Source organism: Falco peregrinus, chromosome 1 (genome assembly GCF_023634155.1).
Source record: "Falco peregrinus isolate bFalPer1 chromosome 1, bFalPer1.pri, whole genome shotgun sequence".
In the NCBI taxonomy this organism is placed as follows: Eukaryota; Metazoa; Chordata; class Aves; order Falconiformes; family Falconidae; genus Falco; species Falco peregrinus.
This window is the reverse complement of record NC_073721.1, coordinates 88,940,137-88,963,173: the sequence shown is the minus strand read 5'-3', so window position 1 is coordinate 88,963,173 and position 23,037 is coordinate 88,940,137. Positions and strand designations below refer to the sequence as shown.

The 23,037-nt window shown below is 40.8% G+C and overlaps 1 protein-coding gene across 5 annotated transcripts in view; it reads right to left on the bottom strand.

The window, feature by feature from the left end:
* Positions 1-17,749, bottom strand: part of UNC79 (unc-79 homolog, NALCN channel complex subunit) — a 118,173-nt gene extending 100,424 nt beyond the window's left edge. For 4 of the 5 annotated variants that reach the window (XM_055796057.1, XM_055796067.1, XM_055796077.1 and 1 more), the window contains exons 1-4: positions 17,625-17,749; positions 11,972-12,092; positions 5,993-6,297; positions 2,366-2,536 (exon numbers count right to left, since the gene is read on the bottom strand). In XM_055796057.1, the coding sequence (XP_055652032.1) occupies positions 2,366-2,536; positions 5,993-6,297; positions 11,972-12,092; positions 17,625-17,646 (619 nt within the window). In that variant the 5' untranslated portion in view covers positions 17,647-17,749. The remainder of the gene's footprint in view (positions 1-2,365; positions 2,537-5,992; positions 6,298-11,971; positions 12,093-17,624) is intronic. The other variant, XM_055796080.1, reaches the window with a different exon arrangement.
* Between the last annotated feature and the right edge of the window lie 5,288 nt (positions 17,750-23,037).

Sequence of the window (23,037 nt, the reverse complement as noted above, 5' to 3'; positions counted from 1 at the left end):
GTGTAGCTAAGCTGTTGTAACTTTGACCAACCTCATACATAAAGTGGCTACAGTTCCTTCTGGTCTCCTATAAAGTGGTTACTATTCAGTGGTATACTTGGAAAAACCTTGCAGAGTGTAGGTGTTTATTTGCTGAACAATAACATGGCAATATGGCTTTGAAGGCAACCTCCTACACAGAGACGTGGCATATTTCTTCCCATCCTCACTCACAGCACTTTTCCCAAGCCTCGCTGCCAGGACCCAAATACCAAGCATTTGGGATAGAAGCACAAAACTAGCTACCAGTTCAGTGAGATGCTTTCAACCCCCTCATCTTGCTCTCCAGCTGCATACACAGTTACTTGCATCCTCCTTTTCAGTTTGATTCAGAACTGAACACAAGGAAAAGGAAAGGTTCTGCACTTGCCTTGTAAAGGGGGCATTATCATTCCTGGTGGGGAAAGCCTAGGTCACTAATTATAAGAGCACTTGACTGGAAAATAAGAACGGAAAGGAAAATGAAGAATTTCTCTTCTATCTGGTACTTCTCCACATGACTCAACACCACTATGGCTCTCTTCATAGCACTTCATAACATTCTTTTTCGAATGTTATCCACAGACACACATAAGAGCCACCAAATTATTGCAGCAAGGTCTGTTTGTATGGATTTAAGTTGCAAAATACCCAGCAGCTCTAACCTGTCAACTAAAACATGGTCATCAGCAGAAAAGTTGTACACAGTACTAGAAGCCAAATTTAAAGAGCAGCAGACTGATTTCGTACAGATTTCTAACCAAAACTGTTTGAGGAAAAAGGCAGCATGAATAAGGTTGCTCCCATGTTCTACATGGATGCAATCTCTGTCAAGAGCAGTTGGGAAATAGCATCTACTTAGGCAAACCAAGGCTTTGGCTCAACCAGTTGTTCTGGAGAACAGTTTTACAGATCTGAAGACAAACAGGACAGCATAAGTCACCTACATCAGCTGCTCATTAACAGGTAAAAGTAAGAGAGAACTCATTAACAGGTAAAAGTAAGAGAGAAAAAAGGAGATTAATGCAACATTCTGTTCGTTGCCCAAAGACCTGTTGCACAGATTTATGAACTATATCTTAGTAATTTTTGTTTGCCTACTGTTATTAAACCTGTCAAAGGTAACAGAGAAAACATCATTACAATGTCTTACAAGGGGCTATTCTACATGGGGAAACTACGGTACAGACGAGTTAAGGGATTTGTCCAAGATCACTGACTGGTAGAGCCAGAAAACGTAGGTGACAAATTTCCATAAAATCTTAATATCAAAACACTGAACTATGCTTCTGTCCATGTTCTAACAGCATCTTCTACATGCTTAAATGACAACAGTGTTGATTTCTGTACAAAAGTTGTTCATGTTTTTTCCATAAAGGTCTGCAATATAGATAAGGGCAAGAATTCTCATAGAATCATGGGATGGTTGATGTTAGAAGGGACATCTGGAGATCATCTTGTCCAACCCCTCTGCTCGAAGAAAGGTACTCAGGACCAATTGTGTCTTGAGCATCTGCTAGGATAGAAAATCTGCAACCTCTCTGGCAAGCTGCTCCAGTGTCTGATCACCCACACAGTAAAAGGTTTGTTGGTTAAAACTGACTTTTAATATTGATCCTACTGCTTCCATCTGCAGAACATGGTTAAATTTCTCACTACTACTGAAATCCCATCAAGCTTTTTATCAGGCACATAGACAAGCACTCAGAACACACCTCAGGATTCACATTGTACAGGGATTATGAAATGCAATCATGTCACACACTCGAGGAGTGGAAAAAAAAAGAAGGAAATAGGGGTAAAAAGGCACACAGTCAGATTCAGTCTTAACACAGATAGAAGACATTACAGGCACAGCTATTTAGTACAGAACTTAAAAGAGAAAATGCTAAGAAAAGAGGGAGAAAAATCAGAAATTCATCACATCATTACACTGAGGAAAGTCACATTCTTGTACACCCAGATATAGTCCTGATGCAAAAAATGTGCATGTAACTATTGCATATGTCATTTCAGGAGGAATTTGTCCATTGAATCTGTATTCAAAACTCCCATTGCTGGCACTGAAAGTTCTATGAGTCTGAAAACAGTGTATGTCTTAAATAAACTAAACTTCACCCTTTAAATGAAGGAAGAAGTCTAACACAGCATAATAAATAAATAAAAATTATAGAACTATTTCCCTTCAAAAAAGTCATACGGAATTATTTTACATATATACATACAGTAGATTGATGTCCAATTACAATTCTGTAACATATCAAACTTCAACTCCTGCAGTCTGATACTATTGTAGCAGTACACTATGTTTCTGAGACACAATAATACTCAAATGAGTTTTACTTACATATAGCCATAGGCAGAAAAGATGTGCTGAGATACTCTATAATATCCTTGTGCAGAAATGGAGGAAAGGTAGCTAGTGTTGAAATCATTGTATAGGGTAAAGTACTCAAAATATCATCATTGAGAAAAGGAAGTAAGCATGTAGTAGTATAAAAAATTGATTGCCCCAGATCTGTTGAATAAAATGAAATAAATACAGAATCATTACAATGGAAAAATAATTATGACTATGTACTTTTTAGTTTATAAAACTATTTAAAAAGTTACACTGATACTCAAGTTTTCCCCTCAAAGTAATTTGGGAAGTTAATCACTACAGATAAGAGACTTCACACATCATTTTTAAGCTCCTCCTAAGATAGAGGGAAACAGCTCTTCAACAGTATCTAAGAGCTTGAAGGGAATACGACTACTACAGCCATTAAAGTAATTGATTAAAATCAGTGTTGATTTTAATCATACAGCTATTAACATACATTGGCCTGCATTTAAGAACAGATTAGTATCAGAATTTGATGTGTGCTTTGGTATTGAAAGGCTTGCTATTGCAAAAAAGCATTCTAGTCTTTATCAGTCATAGAAAAAATAAGATTTGGATCTTAATTACCCTCAAGAGAGCTGCAAAGTACTTCACAGACAGAGATTACCAGAAGCATCACTGTATTTTTCAAACATGTGATTAAACTATGGATCTTGTTTTCCTGGGAAGCCATTGAGGGCAAAAATGGCCAAGGCTTAAAAGGAAAGGAATATTTATCAAGAATTTCCATACTTCTATTTAATTATACTATAACTTTTTGGAAGGGATACTTAAGAAATGTGCAACTTTTCAAGATCTAAAGGGAAGGGGTTAGGTTATTGTGTATCTGGGCACTGTAGAATCTTTACACCCTCTTCCAAATAAGTAATTGAGCTGGGGCCAATAACCCTCCAAGAAAGGTTACAACATTCAATAATCCCCAAATCTGAGCCTGTGTGATGACTCCAGTATATCAGCAGGCCTTTCCCATGCATGACAGAGATTTCTTTTCTTACTCACTCCATAATCTTAAGTGTGTAACACAGGCCTTCAGTCTCACCCGTACAACTAGCATGATTTAAAACTGCCCCTGTGAAGTGCTCAGAGTTCTGTAGCTGTAAACATCATGAGTCACAGTAAGAATTAAAATTAGCACTCTATTTCAGTGGTTCTGGCAAGTTTTCTATGCAAGGGTCTAACCAGACCCTAATGCCACAGAATGCTTCTCTCCTGCAAAACATATTCACCACCTAAGCACTGAGACTTTTGTATAATCTGACTGGACCAAAGCTCAAGACTGCCTAGTGCACCACGTTGTACTTACCCAAACAACTTTAACTGTTCTGATAAAAGAAATTTTTTCTTTTAGTCAAATGCTAAGCTGAGGGAGAAATAAAGAACAAGTTGTATTGCAAAACTTAATTCTCCATACACAGAACCATAAAAATAGCAAGTGACCTCCCCTTGCCCCAAGCATGAGTCAACCAAATTATTCCTGGCAGATACATACCTACACTGTTCTTAAAAATCTGCAAGACAGTTCACTCCTCCTCCTGGCAATTCACCCTAGTGTTCAACCGTCTTTATCATAAAAAGGACTTTTTTTTTTTTTAATTTCCATTGCTGCAGTTTAAGCCTATAACTTCTTATCCTGATCAACTGTAACCACAAAGAGTTTGGTTTAGTTTATTTCTCCTCGCAACAACCTTTACATATTTGTATATGATAAACACGTCTCCCTTCAGTTTTTCTCTAAGCTAGACAAACCAAGTTCTTTCCATTTTCCCTCACTGTTTACATTTTCTAGACCTGAAATTATTCTTGTTGCTTTTTCCTGGACTTCTCCCAAATGGTCTATGTCTTTCTTGAAGGCAGATGGACAAATCTGAAACTTTGACTCCAGCTGACACCTTGCTAAGGTTGTTAGAATGATAAACAAAATGCTTTGGGTGTCTCATACACAAAATACCTGTTTACATATTGCTAGAATAATATTAATATAATAGTGACTTACGGTCTGTCCCAATCTACTGTAACACCCAGATCTCTCTGAATTATGGCTTTCAAGCTAGTACTTCTCCCATTTCATTTCTGCCTTTGACTTCTCCTGCTTAAACATAGTATTTTAGATTTCTCCTTTTAAGATGTTTCAAAATAGAATGCAATTTGCCAAGACTGTTTTGAATCAGGTATATTTCACACAAAGGACATGCTATTCACCATCTTCATAACCCCTGCAAATCAAAGTGCTCTCTCATTTCTACCAGCCAAGTAAAAAATATTTAAATATTTAATAACACTAGACTCAGCATAGACTCCTGTAATATTCCTGCTTGGTATACCCTTCCAGTAGACAAGAGCCACAGGTAATTACTCCTGCAGTGTATAGTCCTCACTCAAGTGGGGACTATATGTCCCAGATTGCCTATTAGGATGTCAAGCCACACAGAAATAAAAGCCTGACTAAGGGGTGGGGAAAACCCCACCAAGAGAACCATTGTGCTGCCACAAAAAGAAATCATCTTTGCTCATTGTTATTTGTTCTTTACAGGTCTCCATTGGTTGATAAATATCACCACGTTATCTATTTAGTAAAAGATTGTTTTCTTAATTAACTCCACTATTTCTAGAAATTGAAGTTAAGCAAACAAGTCTGTAATTTGCCAGGACCCCTCCTTTTTACAAAGTGGTATGCAAGATCATACCACTTCCTAGTGCAGTAGTAGCCTCATTCAAAATATGCTGCTGCCAACACAAAAGGAATTCAGCATTTAACAGAATTAACTTCCCTCCTAAAGAATTTCAACAGTGTATCAGATTGATAACAATATTCCTGTACTGAACTATGTAAGTAATACCCCCTGATACCACAGTGAAAATTAATATTTGGCTTATCTAACATAGGGAGAACACTGGGCTCCTGAATCCCAGTATGAAAAGCCACAGACTAACAAGACAGACATATGCAGAACTTAAGGGAAAACAATATATATACCGACACACCCACAAAAAAATCTTGTGATTAATCCACAACATAAGAAAATACAGCTTTTCTGTAAGTCAGACAGAGATATTGCTGTCTTTTTACTCAGGAATATTTTAAAGTGATCACAATCACCATTACCACCATCATTTCTTGAATTAAAAGTATATTAAGTTCTATTTAGAGATGGACCTTCACCAAAACTCTCAATCTGCATATTTGTTATAGGCCAGGTACACATTTGCAAGGACTCTGTGCCTTTTTAAGAAGCCACCCCAAGAAGACCAGTCTGAGGATATCACAGCAAATTCCAATTGAAAATCCAGACTTTTTTAGACCCATCTGTATTTTTTTTTTTTTACACACCATCAGATTTTAGTTACATACCACCAGCATATCACTAAAAATCAGACAACCTCAGAATTCAAACCCAAACCCACAGCTAGCAAAAATAATCTTTTATTTAAGAAAGTCAAACCAAACACTTGGATATAAACGCATCCTAGGACATTTGAATTCCAGATCCAGGTCAGTTTAGGCCCACCTCTTTTACTGCATTTACGCATCTTTCATGGATTCACAGCACTGAAGTTAAGTGTACTGGAAGGGTTCAAGGGCCTGCTTACCATGCTGACCATGTTGTAGCAAGGGAACTAGATCCAGCAGTGTCACCAGTGTCACGTAAAGTCCTTGATAGTCCAAAGATGGGTAGTCTGATAACTGAGCATCACGACTTTGCTGGCCACGTTCAGATGGAGCATCTCGCAGGACGCTGTAAAGGAGGGAGCGAGTAACAGTAGGGTTGATGGAACTGACCTGTGGTCTTAGAGATGGGGTGAGTGGGAATGGCACAGGAAAAAGACACATGGTCATGGGCACTGTCAAATTGGAGGCATCTTGATTCTCCTTCTTCCCTGTGCGGGACAAAATGCTGTTGGGGGGACAAAGAAAAAAAAGAGACAACAAAGACACAAAGAACAGCACATTACATTGAAATGACACTATAAAACAAATAATAAAAGACCAGATACATCCCACATAAGATGCAATCACTACCAAAACCAGCGTGTCTACAGATCTAGCAGCTATTCACTTTCATGCTTCAAGATAGGAGAATTAAAAATTGACATCTAGGAATATTTCATTGCATCTCATGTGTTATCTGGTTCATAAGGAGCAAAAATATAAAAATGCATGTTTCAGTGCCCTACCCATGTTTCACAGTTAAGAATAATTCTGAGAATTATAAGTGTTTGCTATGGAAAAATAGTTGTGTCACAATAGGCTGATATTTTGCTCTGAGATTTTGAGGATTTTGAGAGATTTCCCCCCCCCCCCTCTGTAATCTTTTGAACCAACTGACTGAAAACATGCAAAATATAGGTGTGGCACTTGCAGAAACATGTTTTAGCAAAGAATAAACATGTGTGTTTGTTAAGATAGTCTTAAAAATCACATGTTTATTGCATTAAAATAATGTCTGTATGTATTTTATGATACTGTTTCATGACCACTCACTCAGTATCATTTGAGATAATGAAGTTTAAACAGGCACATGGATTTAGAAATAATATAATATTTCTAAAATGTTAACTAAACTACATTTGGAAAAGTTGTAAAATAATATATAGTAGATGGTCTTTAGCATATGTTTGTGAGCTAATGATAATGGTTGTTTATGTGTGTTTTTAATTTGCCCATGTTTAGGGAGAAAACATTTTACTTTATGAATACAAACACTTCTTGTGTAAATAGTTACCTTCAAAAATCTAAGGGCTAAGCAAGCAAGACCAATTATGTAACTGCAGATCAGACAGTATGTTACCATACATTCCTGCTGTTACTTACGTTATTATTCAACAAAACTCACTACAAACTAAAGGAAAGATAATTTAAAAAAATAAAAAGGATTTAGTGGGAATCAAAATAAGAGGCTATACGTCAACCAGCTTGTTATGTCGTTTTAAGGATGTTGTAAACGTGGTTGTAAACATGTTAATCTGATTTATTTTTTAAAAAAACACTAATTTAAATAGAAATAAATTGTCACTTAAGCAGTGTTGTATTTTAGTTATCAGGCAATTAGAGGGTTAGTTCATAGTCTTCGTATGTGCCTATAAATATAATACAACTTTTAAATATATTAAACCACACACAATGTTTTTCTTTTTTTTTAAAGCACATTTTGCACCTCTCAGTGGTTGGGATTTCCAAAAGCAGTTGCTGTTGGTTTAACTCTGCTCCCAAAGTCAGTGTTACAATTTATAAAAGACAAGTCAGTGTCATTAAAATTTCCACCGAGTAATGAACAGCAGAGTTATGACAAGAGGGAGCACTTCTGGAAACCTCTGTCCTCTTCAACATTGCAGAAGTCCGTATCATATAATCACCTTAGCAAAGACATATCTTACCTCACACGTTAATTCAAGAATTTATACAACTAAGCTAAACTCTTGCTAAGGTGCTTATAAGAGGTGTCATTCATTTGCCATATATATAAAACATTTTTACAAGTACAGTTCTATGCCAGGTGACTACTATCACATCACACTTGCAGTCAGAGATGACAGACAATCTATTTTAAGAAACTACATACTTCATTTTTTCCCTTTTTTATTGTGCCTTTATGTATTTGGCAGATTATTTTGGTTTCTGTTACCCAATGTCCAGTACAAGAAATGTGGTGACTGTTATGACAGTATTTATGAAATTCTATCAGAAAAATCACCTAAGATCTAGTATGACTTTAAAAACAAATGATCAGAGTGCTGATTCCTTTTAATTTGCTTGATGTTCATTTGCCATACTTTGCAGCTCATGTTTAGAGATATGAGGATAAAAAATTATATTCCTTCCGTGTCTACCAACAGACAACACCAATTGCCCATCCCTTTACTTGCCAACACATCACTCCAATTGCACCTATTTCCAAAAAGGATATTATGTATTAATTGATCCTTGCTTTGGGAAGTATAAGGCAGCGATGGAGACCTTACTCTATAGGCTTCTCTTCCTTTTAACACGGAGCTATGGCTCTTCTATGAATTAGAGGCCAAAGCACAGTCTTGTATAGACTTTCAGACCAAGACTTTTGCCTGACCCATATGTTTTAAAAGCAATAAACAGAAGAGTCAAAACTGAAAATTTAGGAAGTCCCCTAAGATCAAGATATAATAATTGCGGCTTGCTCCTGGTTTTGTTCAAACCAAGTACTGACAACTTGGAGGGCCTGAAGGTCATAACTCCATACTGAACTTGCTCCATAGCAAGTGACAAAGCTACCAGGGCTTGTTTCAAAATTTGAACATCTCTGCTACAATTCCATCAAAAAACTACTGCCTTCCAGGAAAGGTTTCCTAAAACGCCTACAAGAGAATTGCATCTCACCAAGGCTGCAAAACAAGCTTGACCATTAATTAGCCACTGGGTATTTATAACTATTCCTTACGTAAAACATTTTACTTTGAAATACATATGGAGAATTTTCTCCAAGAAAATGTGAAAGAATGAGCTGTTCTGAAAGATGTTTATTAAGCTTTAGATCATTCCTCAAAGGAGGGAGAAAACACGGAAAATGAGCAGGGCATGAAACAAATTCATGCTGTAATGTAAAGAAATGCTTTTCTCAAAGAGAAAAACAAAGAATTAAATGAATCAATGTGCTATGCATTGTGTATGGTGACTTTATGTGATGTTTGTTCATAGAAATAAGGAATTTAATTTTTTCAGCCATTCCACATCTGTCCCCCCCATCCTGAGCTTGTGATTTATTGAGGCTATGTACAGAGCAAAGGAGCAAATTAATCCCTTGTGCGTGCAATCCAACTATAGCTAGCAGAATGACACCAGATATGAATGTGATCCAAACCAGTGGGCATGCCCCACTGAAAAGAACACAGTCAATGTGTCCATAACATGGAAAGGTAAAAAGTATAATAAACAGTAAAAGCTACACCTGTAAAACCCTATCACGATACGGAATTTCTGACTAATCACTATTCCTATAACTACATAAACTCATCAATAAATGTTTGTCCTAAAACTTCAGCTGCAAAGAGAGTACACATCAAACTGGGAAATACTTTTAAAGTTATTTTAAAATAGTAGATGATTACAAGCAACCTATTCTGAAGATCAGATCCAAAATTTCCAGAAATCAATGGGCATTTTTGCTACTGTTTGATCAGTATTCTCTTAGCAGCCCAAATTCATTGCATATGCTCTTGTCTCAAGCTAGAAAGATTATTCTCCACCATGTACTTCTATCACTGATGTGAACCCTTGCACAATGGAGTCTCAGTGTAGGAGGCAGAAAGAAGACTCAGCGTGCAGAATGTTCAAAGAGATTCCTGAACATGCTTTTAAGAAAGGTTCTTACCCAGTCTGGTTTGAGGGTAAATCTTGCAGAGATCTGCACACAGTGGGTGGGAGTTTCCTTCTTTCCATCTGCCACACTAAAGACAGGGTATGTTTTGGTTTGCTTTTTAATCAAGCTTCTTTCTTAGTATCAGCAAGTGTATAAACAACCATAGCACTCAGGCTTTGACCCACAGTTCAAAGTCCCCAGTTACAGGGATTCAGAACATGGATTTGACCTTTCTGAGTATCAGAACTCAGTCCACTTAAATTTAGATTCAAGTCCTGGTTTCAGTTTCTAGTGCCCTTTTAGCTCTGAGGCTCATCAGATCCCAGATCATGAAAGACAAAGCCATTTGCTTAGACCTGCGTATCAGATAAGAGTATCACTTCTGCCCCATGAGGTTCAGCATTATCAACAACAGGATTTTGGTTCAGTCCCATTCTGAGCATGAAATAAAGAAATGGAGCTGCTCAACTGTGCAATTGCTGTCCTGATTTCTGATTTGCTCTCATAGTCACCAAGTACAAAGCTTTCTCAGTCAAGTCTAGAAATATCACTGCTCATGGAGCATGAAGAATTTGTCACACTGGACATCAGCTGTACTGCTTAGGAAGATGAAGACAACAGAGTGGTATAAAGACACTTCATTTAAGCAGCAGACTCTAAATCCATCCTGTCCCAATGAACTTCTGCCCAAAAAGAAACTGATCTTATTATAGCACTTGTTAGTTACAGCTAAGAGAGAAAATGATCAGAATCAAGTCCAATTTTCTTGCTTAAAGGCCCACGGCATTTAAACACGGGCTGTTTTGTCATATAGAACCTTACTTGAATGTGATTTAAGTATGTGTGTTGTGCAAATAATCCATCAAAACAGCCTGATGCAGTAACAGAGCCACATTTCAGAGGTATCTTTAGTGACTTTTTGAACATTTTTTTCCATGCTGCTGCAATATAATAGACAAAATTTAATTTATTAATCTCAAAAAGCCCTACTGGTTGCCATAAGCTTCTTCAACACTCTAAATTATGAAGGAAACAAATTTCACAGTGGTTAAACAATTCTGCTCTTGCAAATTCAAAAGTAAACAGGTTTTTAAGTTTTCAGTGAACAGGTTTCCTACTGTATACATATGTATACACTGATAATGAATGTTGCTGTCAATGTATCTTTTTTTTTGTACAAACAGGGTCAAGGATTTTGATACATCCCATGCACTCGAAATGAATGTTAGAATGAATTACTCTCATTCTTTCAAGTTTAAATGCTCGCTTCTCAACTTGTATACACCATAGGGGTATGTGTACAAATACATCGGTTAATTGTATTTTGTTTGTTTCCTCATCAAATAAAGCAAATAGTTGTATTTCCAAACCAGCTTCTGACAGCAAGGACAGTATTTCCAGGTATAAATCAGGAAGCTATGCATAGAAATGCAGCTTTAACTGCATTTTTCTAGATGTGAAAACTAGTGTCTGACAAAACTGAACAGGCAAAAATCACCTCTTCACTGCCAAAAGCCATTTTAAAAACAATTTGGAAATATGAATCCATCCACGTGGAATGTATGCCATTCTTAATTAAAGTCTCACAATATTTCATATCTTTTTAGCAGACAAGAAGTAGTATTTCCTATTCAAAATGTATTCTGTAATCATATGGTATTTAGTACCATATCTTATTACCAAATATTGGACTAAATCAAAATGCAGGGTCGGAATAATCCTGACCTGTTGTTACCATCCAAGTCCAGATGTGTATACAAACTCTGTGTCTACTCGAACTGTTACAAGGGACTGAACCAGAACCCAAACCTGAAAGCCAGCTGAACTATGGCACAGTAAGAACGTCCTTCTGCTCATCTGCCTCATCATTCTAGGATTCTGAGGCACCAGGACTGTCAAGGAGATCATGAGTACATACATCTAAAACTCTGTAGGTCACACACTCCTTTCTTCACAAGTTCAGCATGCTTGTGCATTCAGTTTAGTCTGAGGAGGGCCAAGCAAATGTGTAATCAACCAAGTTTATTTTAGAATCAGCCACTCAATAAGCAGCTCAACTGGGCAAATTGGGCAACAGCCACTGAAGAGATTAACTCATACCATTCTTTCCTTAAATTATGCTCTGACTCTTTTTGACTGAGCAATGACCCATGAAATCTTGTAACCAAGTCAAAGTCAATCAATACCCCCTACAATTCTTTAGCTCTTTTTTTCTTCAAGAGCATTAGTTAAAACTTACCTCAATAACGTCTGAGAAAAGTATTTCAGAGTATTTGCAATGTCAGTTCCAGAGGGCACAGGGTAAATGTTGTGGAGAACCCGGTTGTGATATTCCTGAAGGTAACGGATTTTGGAAGAAACTATACAAAAGACAAAGAACAAACACAGAAACTTTCATTTAGGTTTTTTGCAGACTTAACAGAATCACATCTGATCCCACTATTTCTGATTATTTTTTTTTAAATTTAAGAATTAAACTGTAAAATCCAGAAAGTCTCTCCATTCCTTCTATTTTGACTGAATAAATGAATGCTCCAGTGCAAGTGCCAAGGAGAAAGCACAGAAGTGAATGCCTTCATCTATATTAGACCAACTCAGTGCTAGCAAATGGGGAAAAAAACCCCAAAACAACAAACCACCAGTAAAACAACAACAACAAAAAAAAAAAACCAAACCCTGCATTTCTTCTGTGTCTCTAGGCATCTCAAGATTCATTTATAATGAATGAGTCATTGGATCACAGGAGGTTCATGTGAGATGGGTAAATATTTCTACAGCCAAAGCAGAGATATAAGCTAAGACAGAAAGAGCTTATGTGATTTACTGTAGGCCATACATTTACCTTATGCAATGTACTAAAGATATTAAAAGACCTGTGCTGTTTATTTTAAGTGTCTTAGGATATCTGGTCAAGTAGGTGAGGGGATTTCCAAAAGCAGTAGGAGCTCTCCATCTTTACTGAAACCATTTTTTTTGCTGTTTTAGAAATAATAAGGCATTTATTTTCTAATAGAGATCCTTGTTTAGTATTGAAAAAAAGTGATTACCCACCATAGCTGCAATGACTTACACTGCCCATATGGTGCGCGACAGTCTCATGCAGACACTTGAGCACACACAACTCTTTTCGTTCTGCTCGGACTAATCAACTCTGCTGGGAAACAGAGCGCATTGGCTGTGGCAGAGGGCCGCACCAGCAAAACTGCACTGCCAGCTACACTGCCCAGCAGTTGTTCATAGCATCACTCTGTACAGACACAGCCCCAATGAAAGCAGAGCTGGCTGGGAACTCTTAATCATGTTAAAAATGCACCAAGACTGTGTAATAGGCAGTTAAAAGGGGAGATGCTTCTGAATGACTTCAGCCCTTGAGCGTATGGATTATGACAGTATTTCACTACACCAAGATATACCTTGTTCCCCTACAGGGCTCTTTCAGTGTGGAAGATAAATCATACTTCCTAAACAAGCAATTAGTCAATACTTTGTTTTATTCTCATTATCAAATGGCATTTATTAAAGAATTAATACCATTGAGTTCTCTGCTTGAACAGAAGGGCACTAACCTCCTGAGAGACATCGCTATGCCTCTCACTGCTTATGTATCTGAACATTTCAAGACCATTCCAAATTTTTTCTGTACCATTGACAAGCTGAATAAGAAGGGGTGACATTGTATCTGTATTACAGAAAAAGACTGAAGGACAGACACCAAAAGCAAAGCGTCTGCAGCTGCTGTTGGAGGCTCAGCTTGAGATACTAAGAGCCATTTTACTATAGACAGCAGTATGTACTGGACTTTCACATCCAGTGAACAAAGCACTGTGAGTACTCAGTCACACAACAAATGAGGTTTTACAATTTCAAGTCAGTTATCCATAAAATGAGGAACACTTAAATAATCATCAAACGAATACTGTTTGCTTGAATTGCACAACAAGAAGCCCAGCCTTTCAGCAGCCAACTGCCCTCATCGTGATCACCCTTTCTCCCATTTCCTGCTGTACTGACCATACCCTCCCAATTTCCACAGCTGGTGAGCTAATGAAGCTTTTGCAGGCAAGTCTCCCTCACAGTATTACCCTGCTTCATCACAGAGAGAAAGGTCATCATGTGACTGAATAGGGCTGGGGTCTATGGGAAAACAGCTAGTAAAAATCAATTAGGGACACTGTCATAATGCATATGCAAAAATAATAAACTAAGGATGCATAAGCAAATTCAATTATATTTCCTCACTTTCAAGTGTTTATTTATTTTATTTGGGGTTTTTTTTGTTTATTTATTTATTGATTTATTTCAAGGTGACATTAAATCACTACTTTTTTCCCCCCAAACAACCAGAAACTTAAGTTTGTCACATGGACTCAGATTGCTTCAGTATAGCTAGGAGCAAGATCAGAGCCTTTCTGTCCACCACAGAGACCTGTGGCATATGAACTGTACTTTGCAGGGGGGTATCCCTGTCTCTGTGAAACCAGCCATAACTAGCTTCCTACACACCCTCAAAACCACATTTGGTCATGATGTGTTTCACTCCAGGTTACAGAAGTTTATTTGAGCAGTCTAAGACCTGTTTTCCTCTCCTCATCTCACATCTCATTCTTTCTGCCCACTATCTCAGTTTTAGTCCCAGATTTGCACACCAGTTTACCAGATTATTTAAAAGATAGACACTTTTTTTTTTTTAACTACCATGAAGACCCCCCATAAAAACTAATCCAGATTAGGCTATCTTAAGAAAGAAATTATTTCATAAATGCATTTTGTGACACTACTTTCTCTTGCCAGGGAAGGAAAAAAAAAAGAAGAAAAAAAAAAAGAAAAAGAGTATGAAAGCAGGCATATTTGCAAAGAACAGAGACCACATTTCACAGTACCCAACAAAGAACAATTCACAGCAAGATGCACAACTAGTTTACTGTGGCTGCCATGGTTTGCTGTCAGATATCTGTAAGTGAATTGGATTAACAAAATGCCAAAGATGATGTCAGAATTCAGGTCTAGATGTATTTCAGAGAACTGTCTGCCTCTCTAGTTACTTACTTTCAATAAAGGGTATAGGGTATCTAGAATCGCTTTTTTAAATAAATACATTATTTATTTCTGTTAATCAGCATTGTCACACAATTGTATCAGGCAAATACCAAAACAAAAAACTTATTTATAAAGCCTAAATATTAACATTAGCTTTAGGCTAAATATTTTTACCTCAGGTCTCAGTTCTGTTTCTCAGAACACTGAGAATTTCAGCACAGCCTCCCAGAACACAAAGAACCTTCTGAAGGCAAGCCCCAGAGCAAACTTCTGCCAGCTTTTAAGATACAGAAGTGTGTGAATGACCCAGTTTTCTGAGTTTCTGAGCACCTAGAGAGCCACAGAGTGACATCAGTTTTTGAAATATAAGTACTTAGCCATTGTCATAGGGTCATCACATAAAAAAAAAAAAAAAGGGAAAAGAAAAAAGTTATTTCAGGATACTTTGCTGGGTACCTCTCTAGGATCTATGCAAGCGTAACTAAACTCCCTAGCACCCTTGTTACGCACTGACTGAACCAAGAGTGAAACCATTAGGGGTCTTTAAAGATGATCTTTGTTGCCTCACTGTCCTGAAGAAGAACAGAGAGGGCATCTGGCATTCCCAGGGCATTACAACAACTAAACACCAGTTACTGCCATTTAAGGTGAAGAAGAACTAATTTTCTTCGAATACAATAAAACACCTCAGGCATGTCATGGTGAGTGAAATGATGAAAGTCACTGTCAATACCACTGGTATGAGATATGAGATGCACGTGGTTACAAGTAAGGAGACTTCTCAAGATGATTTCCCAGATTGCCACCATTTTACCTGTTGTTCATACAACCTGCCAAAGAGCTGTGGGGTGGCCACAGATTCATGTTTAGACCAGTGCCTCTTCTGTTCTGATCAGTCTGTCCCCTCATTCGTAGTGTTTTGCTGCTGTTCTTGGTAAATTGAGATTCATTATTACTTGTGACTTTACTCCTTTCTGAGACATTCTGGTTCTTGCCTGTTAGTCAATGAGGGCAGAAGCAACAACAGCAACAGTCGGGGTTTGAAGGTTTGCCCGGTAGTGTTGTATGCATTTCAATATAATCCTTGTTGAAGTCCATCAACATTTGTCAAAAATTGCAGGTGAGGGAATCTTGACGTTATATAGAGACAAAGACATTTGGTAACACCGTAAGAACTAGTCAGGGGAGCAATCTTGATAAACAAAACACATTCTGTAGGTTAGAGGCACAGGATATGTCCATCAACTAAATACTCTACCTGGAGCACCATAAAAAAGATTGTTAAGAGGCAGAAAGATGTGAAACCTGGACCCCAAGTAAATCTGAAAATAGAGAGAAACAGGGACATGGCAGACCAAGATGCAGTGTCTTAAACAGTACATGGGGATGAAAAGAAACGAGCCAAAGATAAAACATGAAAGAGAAGCTCAAACAGAGCGGACCAGAAACATAAGGAATGGAGGAACAGACAAGGCAGAATAGAAAAGGGAAGAAAATGCCAAAGGCACTGTTGGGACAAAAGGCGCCAGAAATTCTTCCGTGTGCAAGTGTGAAAGAAGCATTGTTAATGTATAAGTATCACAAGAAAGAAGAAACAATTACAGAACTCAGGTAGGGGGTGGGGAATGCAGAAAGAACAGAACAGTACAGATCTGAACACGGCACACTTCAGGGCTGCTGCACAGTCAGAACATTGTCTCTCCATTTATGAGGCCAGAAACGCATCCCTACAGCAATAAATTAGCATTCACGTAATATTTTACTAGCAACATCATCCATCACTGTAAATAGGCAGTAAACCCTAAACGAAAAATATACAAGTATTCTTTCCCTTGGATCAGTTCAGCACAGGCATATATAAAAACAAGGATCCTTCCCAGTGACCTGGAGGAAGGAGACAGCAAGTCTCAGATCGCATCATGTCATCGTGGCAAACATCAGTCCAACCGCTCACAACTGTGACACTATCAGGAGAGAAAGTAGCGACAAGCTCAAATGCCCTGGTGTTTTTCTTTACACCTCCCGCCAGGGCTCTTGCAGAAGCGCCAGTTATCAGCACTAACAATAGCGGGAACACTCGCATGGCCCAGCTGCGGAGGTCCCAGCCACCAGGGCATCTGATCCTGCTCTGACGGGACCGGCCAACAGGGTGGTTAACACATCTGCGGCTGTGAGGAGGCACCTGGGCCCTGGGCAGGGGGGCGGCAGCACCCAGGGGGCTCCTGCTGGGAGACGCGGGGGGCTGTGGCAGGCAGCATGTAGGCAAGGCAGGAGCACCCGGTCTACACTGACCCAAAAGGTGACAGAGCACGGGCAAGGACGAGAGCGCACCTCCCTTCTCGAGCTGTCTCACAGCACCGCCGCCTCCGAGATGCCACCGTGCGGGTCGCCTCCGGCCCCTACAGCCAGATCCCCGGTTTCTCAGGCAGCCACACCGCGGGGCCGGGGCACAGCCCCGCAGACGAGGCAGGCTGGACCCCTCCCGCTGCGGGGCCAAGGGCCGTGCCGCCGGTCTCAGCCCTCACTCACCCGCCGGTCCCTCGTTGCCTCACCTCAGGTGCCCGGCGCTGCCTCCGCACAAACACGCCGCCCGCCCAGCAGGGCCGCCCGCCCAGCGCGGCGCGGGAGGCGAGATGCTCCCGGGGCTGACGGAGAAAGAGCCAGAACGAAGGCAGCCCCCCCTCCCCTGCTCGAGCTGCTACGCCGGCGCCACATAAGGCGGCCGGGCAGCGCTGCCCCGCCGGGGCGGCTGCCAGCCGGCAGCAAGGCACCGCCATCCCCGGGAAGGCGCCCCCGGCCGCCCCCTGCTCCCCTCGGACAGGCCCCGGCCCGCGCCGCCCGGCCCCGCCACTCACACTGCTCCGCCTTAGTGGACATGCTGCCGCCCCGCTCTGCCCCTCGGCCGCCGAGGAGCGCCTGCCCCCGGCCGCGGTGGAGCTGGCGGTAACCGCTCCGCCTCAGCAGCGGTGCGGCTGCCGCAGGGCTGCGGGCCGGGGAGCGGCGAGCAGGCGGGGCTGGGAGCGAACGCACTCTTAAAGGGAAAGCGCGGCTGGCGGCCGGCTGCGGCTGCGGGGCGGGGGCGGCCCGGCAGGGGATGGGGCGCGGGGAACCCTGTCCGCCCCGGGGCAGCCCTGGAGCGGCGACGGCGCCCCGCCGAGGCGCCGGGCTTGCCGCAAGCGCTGGGCCGGGAGCTGCCGAGCCGCGAGGGTTCGGTGAGCTCCCCCCGGGCCTCGGCCGTGCCCCCCGGGGCTTCGAGGGTGTGTGGGACTGCGGAGCGGCGGCGGCGCGCACCGCCCGGGCCGGGCCGGGGCCCCGTTCGGCGGGCAGCGGCGAGAGGGGGAGCACGGAGCTAGGCCAGGGCCGGCCGTGCTGCCGGGGGTTGTTCGCAGGGCTGCGGCCCTGTCCTCTGTTTTATTCTTTGCTTGAAACGGGACCGTTGTTCTCTTGGGAACTTACCCTCCCCTCGGCCCCCCGGGCTCCAGCCGCGTACCCCAGAGGGCACGAAGTCAGGTGCCCTGGGCGGGTTTCCCCACGTTTCCGTAAGGCACCGGGTATCTCAGCAGGGCCATGCCTCACCCAGGAGGCAAGGGCTGAGCTCAGCCCCAACTGTGACCCCACTCCATCACCAGATCCCAGCTACGGTTATGGCCCCAGGCACCGTCAGAGCAGGGCCAAGGTGGGATGAAAAGACCGGTTGTGGTGGGAGCACAGTAGCAATGGTATAATTCATTTGCTCCAGGAGAAACCAGTGCGTGTCCTGCCAGCTTCCCCAGCGTCCTGACTTGGCCTTACCAGGACTCAGAAATGAACGGCTAGCTGTGCATTTCTTCTCTGAAACTTTTTGAAACATTTTTTTCAGATCCTCACGCCTCTGGGAAAGGTGTGTGGAAGCAGTAGTATTTCATCAGCCAGGGCATGGGAGTCTTGATGTTTATAGATAAAAAAACAGTTGCAACATACTCTCCTCAAAGCATTGGGCTGCATAAGATGAGTATGCCAGCAGCAGCCAAAGAGAACTGTGCTCTGGGGGTGGAGGAAAATAGGTATCTTTTATTATTCATCATGCAAGGCAGTGCCTCCAAATTACTGCTGCCTTCGTTTGGGGATGATGCACATTCTGTGCCGGGAAATGCAGTGAAGGGGCAGGTGCTGTTCAGTGGCATTTAACAGGGTGGTTTTTTTTACAGGAGCAATCTTCTAAAAATACTGCATGTGCAATGTTTTTTCAACCACTTAATTAAGTTCAGAATAGAGCTTTCATGGCATTTCCTTGACACCACCGTTCTTTCCACACTCCCTGCTGCTTGTGAGCCCCAAAGAGAGAGCCAAGCCAACATAAACCGCTGCCACTGGCTGGTATGAACAAGCTGCCATGACTACAGTGGGACTGATCAGCAACTGAAAGGCATGAATTAACGGGGAGAGGACTTGCTTCCATTTCCCTGAGCAGTACTTCACAAAAGCAAAGAGCACTGGCCCATTCCCACATGTGGTTTGCTCCTTCCTGTTGAGTTTGCTGCAAGATCATTTAGGTTGATACCTGAACATTTAAATTTTCTCTTTTACATTTAAACCTTTAAGAGTAAACATTTAAGTTTATTCTTTTATTAGAAACTGGCATGTTATATCAGATCCTATTAAAGTCATTGAGAGTTTTTCTATTTATTTTTATTTAATGAAGTGCCTAGGGAGGCCATGTGGTGCTACAAGTCCTGCTTCCCCCAACCCTAGGTCTCACAACATAGAACATAAGTGATGAAAATACAGACAAATGGCTTTCAGATTTCATTGAAATAGGCTGCTGAAGGCAGGTTTCATCTTTAGCTTGAATGTCTTTCTATCGATGCAACAAATCAATCTGAACTGCTTTATTGCTCATTATGGAACAACAGGGAACCTTTTGCACTGAGAGGAACTGAGCTCCCATAGGTATCCTTTAAAATATACCAAGTGTTCACATACCGCAGTGGTGAGCCTACTAAAAACATTCAGGTTGATAAAGCAAGAGTATGCTGAGAAAATATGAATTCCATTTCTCATGTAAAATTTCTTTTTTTGTTTAAGTGCCTGAAAATTGCAGCTATGCCTGCATTTGCTAAACAAGGTTCTATACAATTCAGCATGTCATTCAGATGTATGGAAACCATTTTATTGCTTATGAGTCCTCCTGCATGCCTAAAAAATACCTAAGCCCCAAATAAAGCCTGATACAAGTCATCTGTTGTTTGGTCAAACAATTTGATAAATTTGCCTAGTTTGTGCTTTAAATTGTGAAAAGGAGCAAATACAGGAACATGGCACTCGGAATTAATTTCTCAGGTCTCCGTCCTGAATAGAAATCACGATTTCTCAGCAAGATCCTCATGGATTTACCTAATAAAATGGGTACTGTGCTCCATTGGAAACAATTTTAAGCAGCTAAAGTTTATGTCCATATGCTTTTTACCTCTGCATGCATACAGTTAAGAGAACACATAAAAGCTGCAGGCATCTGAAAGTCCACAAGTCATTAATGCAAGAACATATTTTTAACAATAAATGAATGGGGAATGGAAATCTTACCAACTGATGAGAACCAAAAAAAATCAAATGTACTTTTCTGAGTTCATGAGTGGAGATTCTCAGAATCACAGAATCCCCGAGGCTGCAAGGAACTTCTGGAGTACATCTACTCCAACTTCCCTGCTCAAAGCAAGGTCAAATAGAGCAGATTGCTTGGGGCCATGTCCAGTCAGGTTTTGATTATCTGCAAGGATGCAGACCCACAACCTCTTTAAGCAACCTGTTCAAAGGTTTGACCATCCTCACAGCTGAGAAGTTTTTTCTTACATTTAGGTGGAATCTCAGTTTGTACCCATTGCCTTTGGTCCTGCCACTGAGCACCACTGAGGAAAATCTGGCTCCATCTTCTTACTCCCTCCCCTCAGGCATTTATACACATTGATAAGACCACCCCAAAACTTTTCTCATAGAGACTAAACAATCCCAGCTCTCTCAGCCTCTCATATGACAGGTGCTTGAGCCTCTTCATCATCTAGCTCTTCCCGCACTCCAGTGTGTCTGTCTCTGTCTTGTACTGGTGAGCCCAGAACAAGACACAGCACTCCAGACAAGGTCTCACCAATACTGGGTACTTGAAGGAGATGACCCTTGAAAATCAGTCAGCTGCATGTCTGGATATTAAGTTGAAAAAAACTTATTCAAGAGAGCTAAAAAATATACCTGCCTCTTACAGAGGAATTTGTTATAAACCACGTTCTTTGTTTAACTGACTGAGGAGACTTAATTCTCATATTTTCTTCTACTTTGGCTTTTGCAGGATAAGGTTTGGAAGGGATGGGAAGCATACTGGTTCCGTGTTTGTGATGGCTTTTAACTAAACTTGGTCTGCCATAACAGTGTGCATTGCAGTTACAGCATAATGCAAGAATAAATTAATGAAATATACTATAAGAAGAAAAGTTGTCCAGAGCTGAACTCACTATTTATGTGACTGCTGTCACTTTGAATTACATTTTCAAGTATTCATGTCTGAACATGGAACACAAAATCTAATATTGTTCATTTGTTTTTAATCTCCAAGCATTAACAAATCTACTTTTACAAAGGTAATCCTTTCTGAAAAATGCAAAATCCTAAACTCCTCTACCTTGAATCATGTTCAGAACATTTCTTAAATTGTTCATAAACTAAAATGAATGTATGCATATATAAAAATAAAACTGTCTATGTATCTGTTTACAGGTATATATGTATGCATTTGTATACAGGGATGTTCGTCATTAGCAACTGTTAAGACATTCTCATGGTGTTTTCCTTAAAGGCTCAGCTTCCAGAGTCAGGTAATTACATGAATCTGTATTTGAATTTTAAATAAAACTTAGATTTTGCCATCACATTCAGAGACTCAAGCACAATATAAACAATGGTTGAAACAAATGAGGATTTCAATGCCTAAATGAGAGGCAAGGACCTAAATGCTTTCTAAGTTTTATCAAACAACAAAAAACAAGACCAGATTTAATTTATTTAAAGCCTATGTCTTGATTTTTTGAAATTTGCTCACAATTTGTGGCAGGAGGTTATCATTAACTGCATTGTGATAGAGATGTTAAAACCCACAGTAGAGGTGGGGAAATGTTTGGAATGTCTCAGATTCTTGCTTTAATCACTACAGCCCTGTCGGGATGGAAGAATTTGCCATGAAATGAAGGAGATAAGGGAGAGTCTGCCTGGTGAACAAGTGGTAATCTTGATAAGAAAAGCCAAACATAACAGTCAAATGGAGCAGGAGAGGGTGAGCTTTTCCAGCACTCAGGACTTTCCCAGCCACATGGTGCTCTCTGGGTATTTACCCAGCAAACCTAACACAGCTGCAAGGTGCTTGGTACAGGTCCAAGGGCCCTGGACAGCTCCTGTGTAGGCACTGACCTCCTCCCTGCCAGATTCAATCAGCAGATGGAGTCCCTCAGGTTCAGACATGGGCACTTGACAGCAATAGTTAGACGCCCATTAAATTTAATTTGTCCCTAAACCTTTGCTCTCTGTAAGCATTAATCCTTGTGAATGATGGTAAAATAGATAATCGCTTGAGAAAAATGTCTATCTGGGATTAAACTGAACCATTAGGCTCAACTCAGATAGGCTACAGCATATATCCTGGTTGACACAGGATGATGAGTTCGAGCTGTTCCTCAAGGGCTCAGACACCTGGCATAACCAGGATCAGCAAAGAGACAGTGAACAGCAAAGGCACCTCTTCTTGCTCACAGAAAATCGTGTCTGTGTATGAAAGTAACATGATATTACTGACAGCATAGTCTTGTGCAGGAAAAGAATTTCTTCTGAGGAGATACCCAGTCTTAGCCTCTGTGCTGAGACTTAAAAATGCCAGGAAAACTTCCTCTCTTTCCTTTGGTGTTACTATCACACAGCAATATGTACAGAAAGAAAATCAACCAGAACTGCTGTGGGAGGAATGGAATGCAACTATTCTGAGGAGGAAGGTGTAGAGTATAGTAGGATAGAAATTAGGGTAAAACAGGAATTAGGATAAAGAACAGAACAGAATAGAACAGAATAATAGAAGTTGGCAGTCGTAGCAGAAGTGATTGTGATGTGATGAGAAGTTTGGCTGAAGCCACCAACCCATATCAGTTATGCCACCTGGCATGTGGCAAATGCATTTCAGTCATTACTGGCTTGGGTTGACTTAAAGTGGGAGACTGAGCAATAAAGAGCTCTGGGTCTCGTTGCTAGTACTGTGAT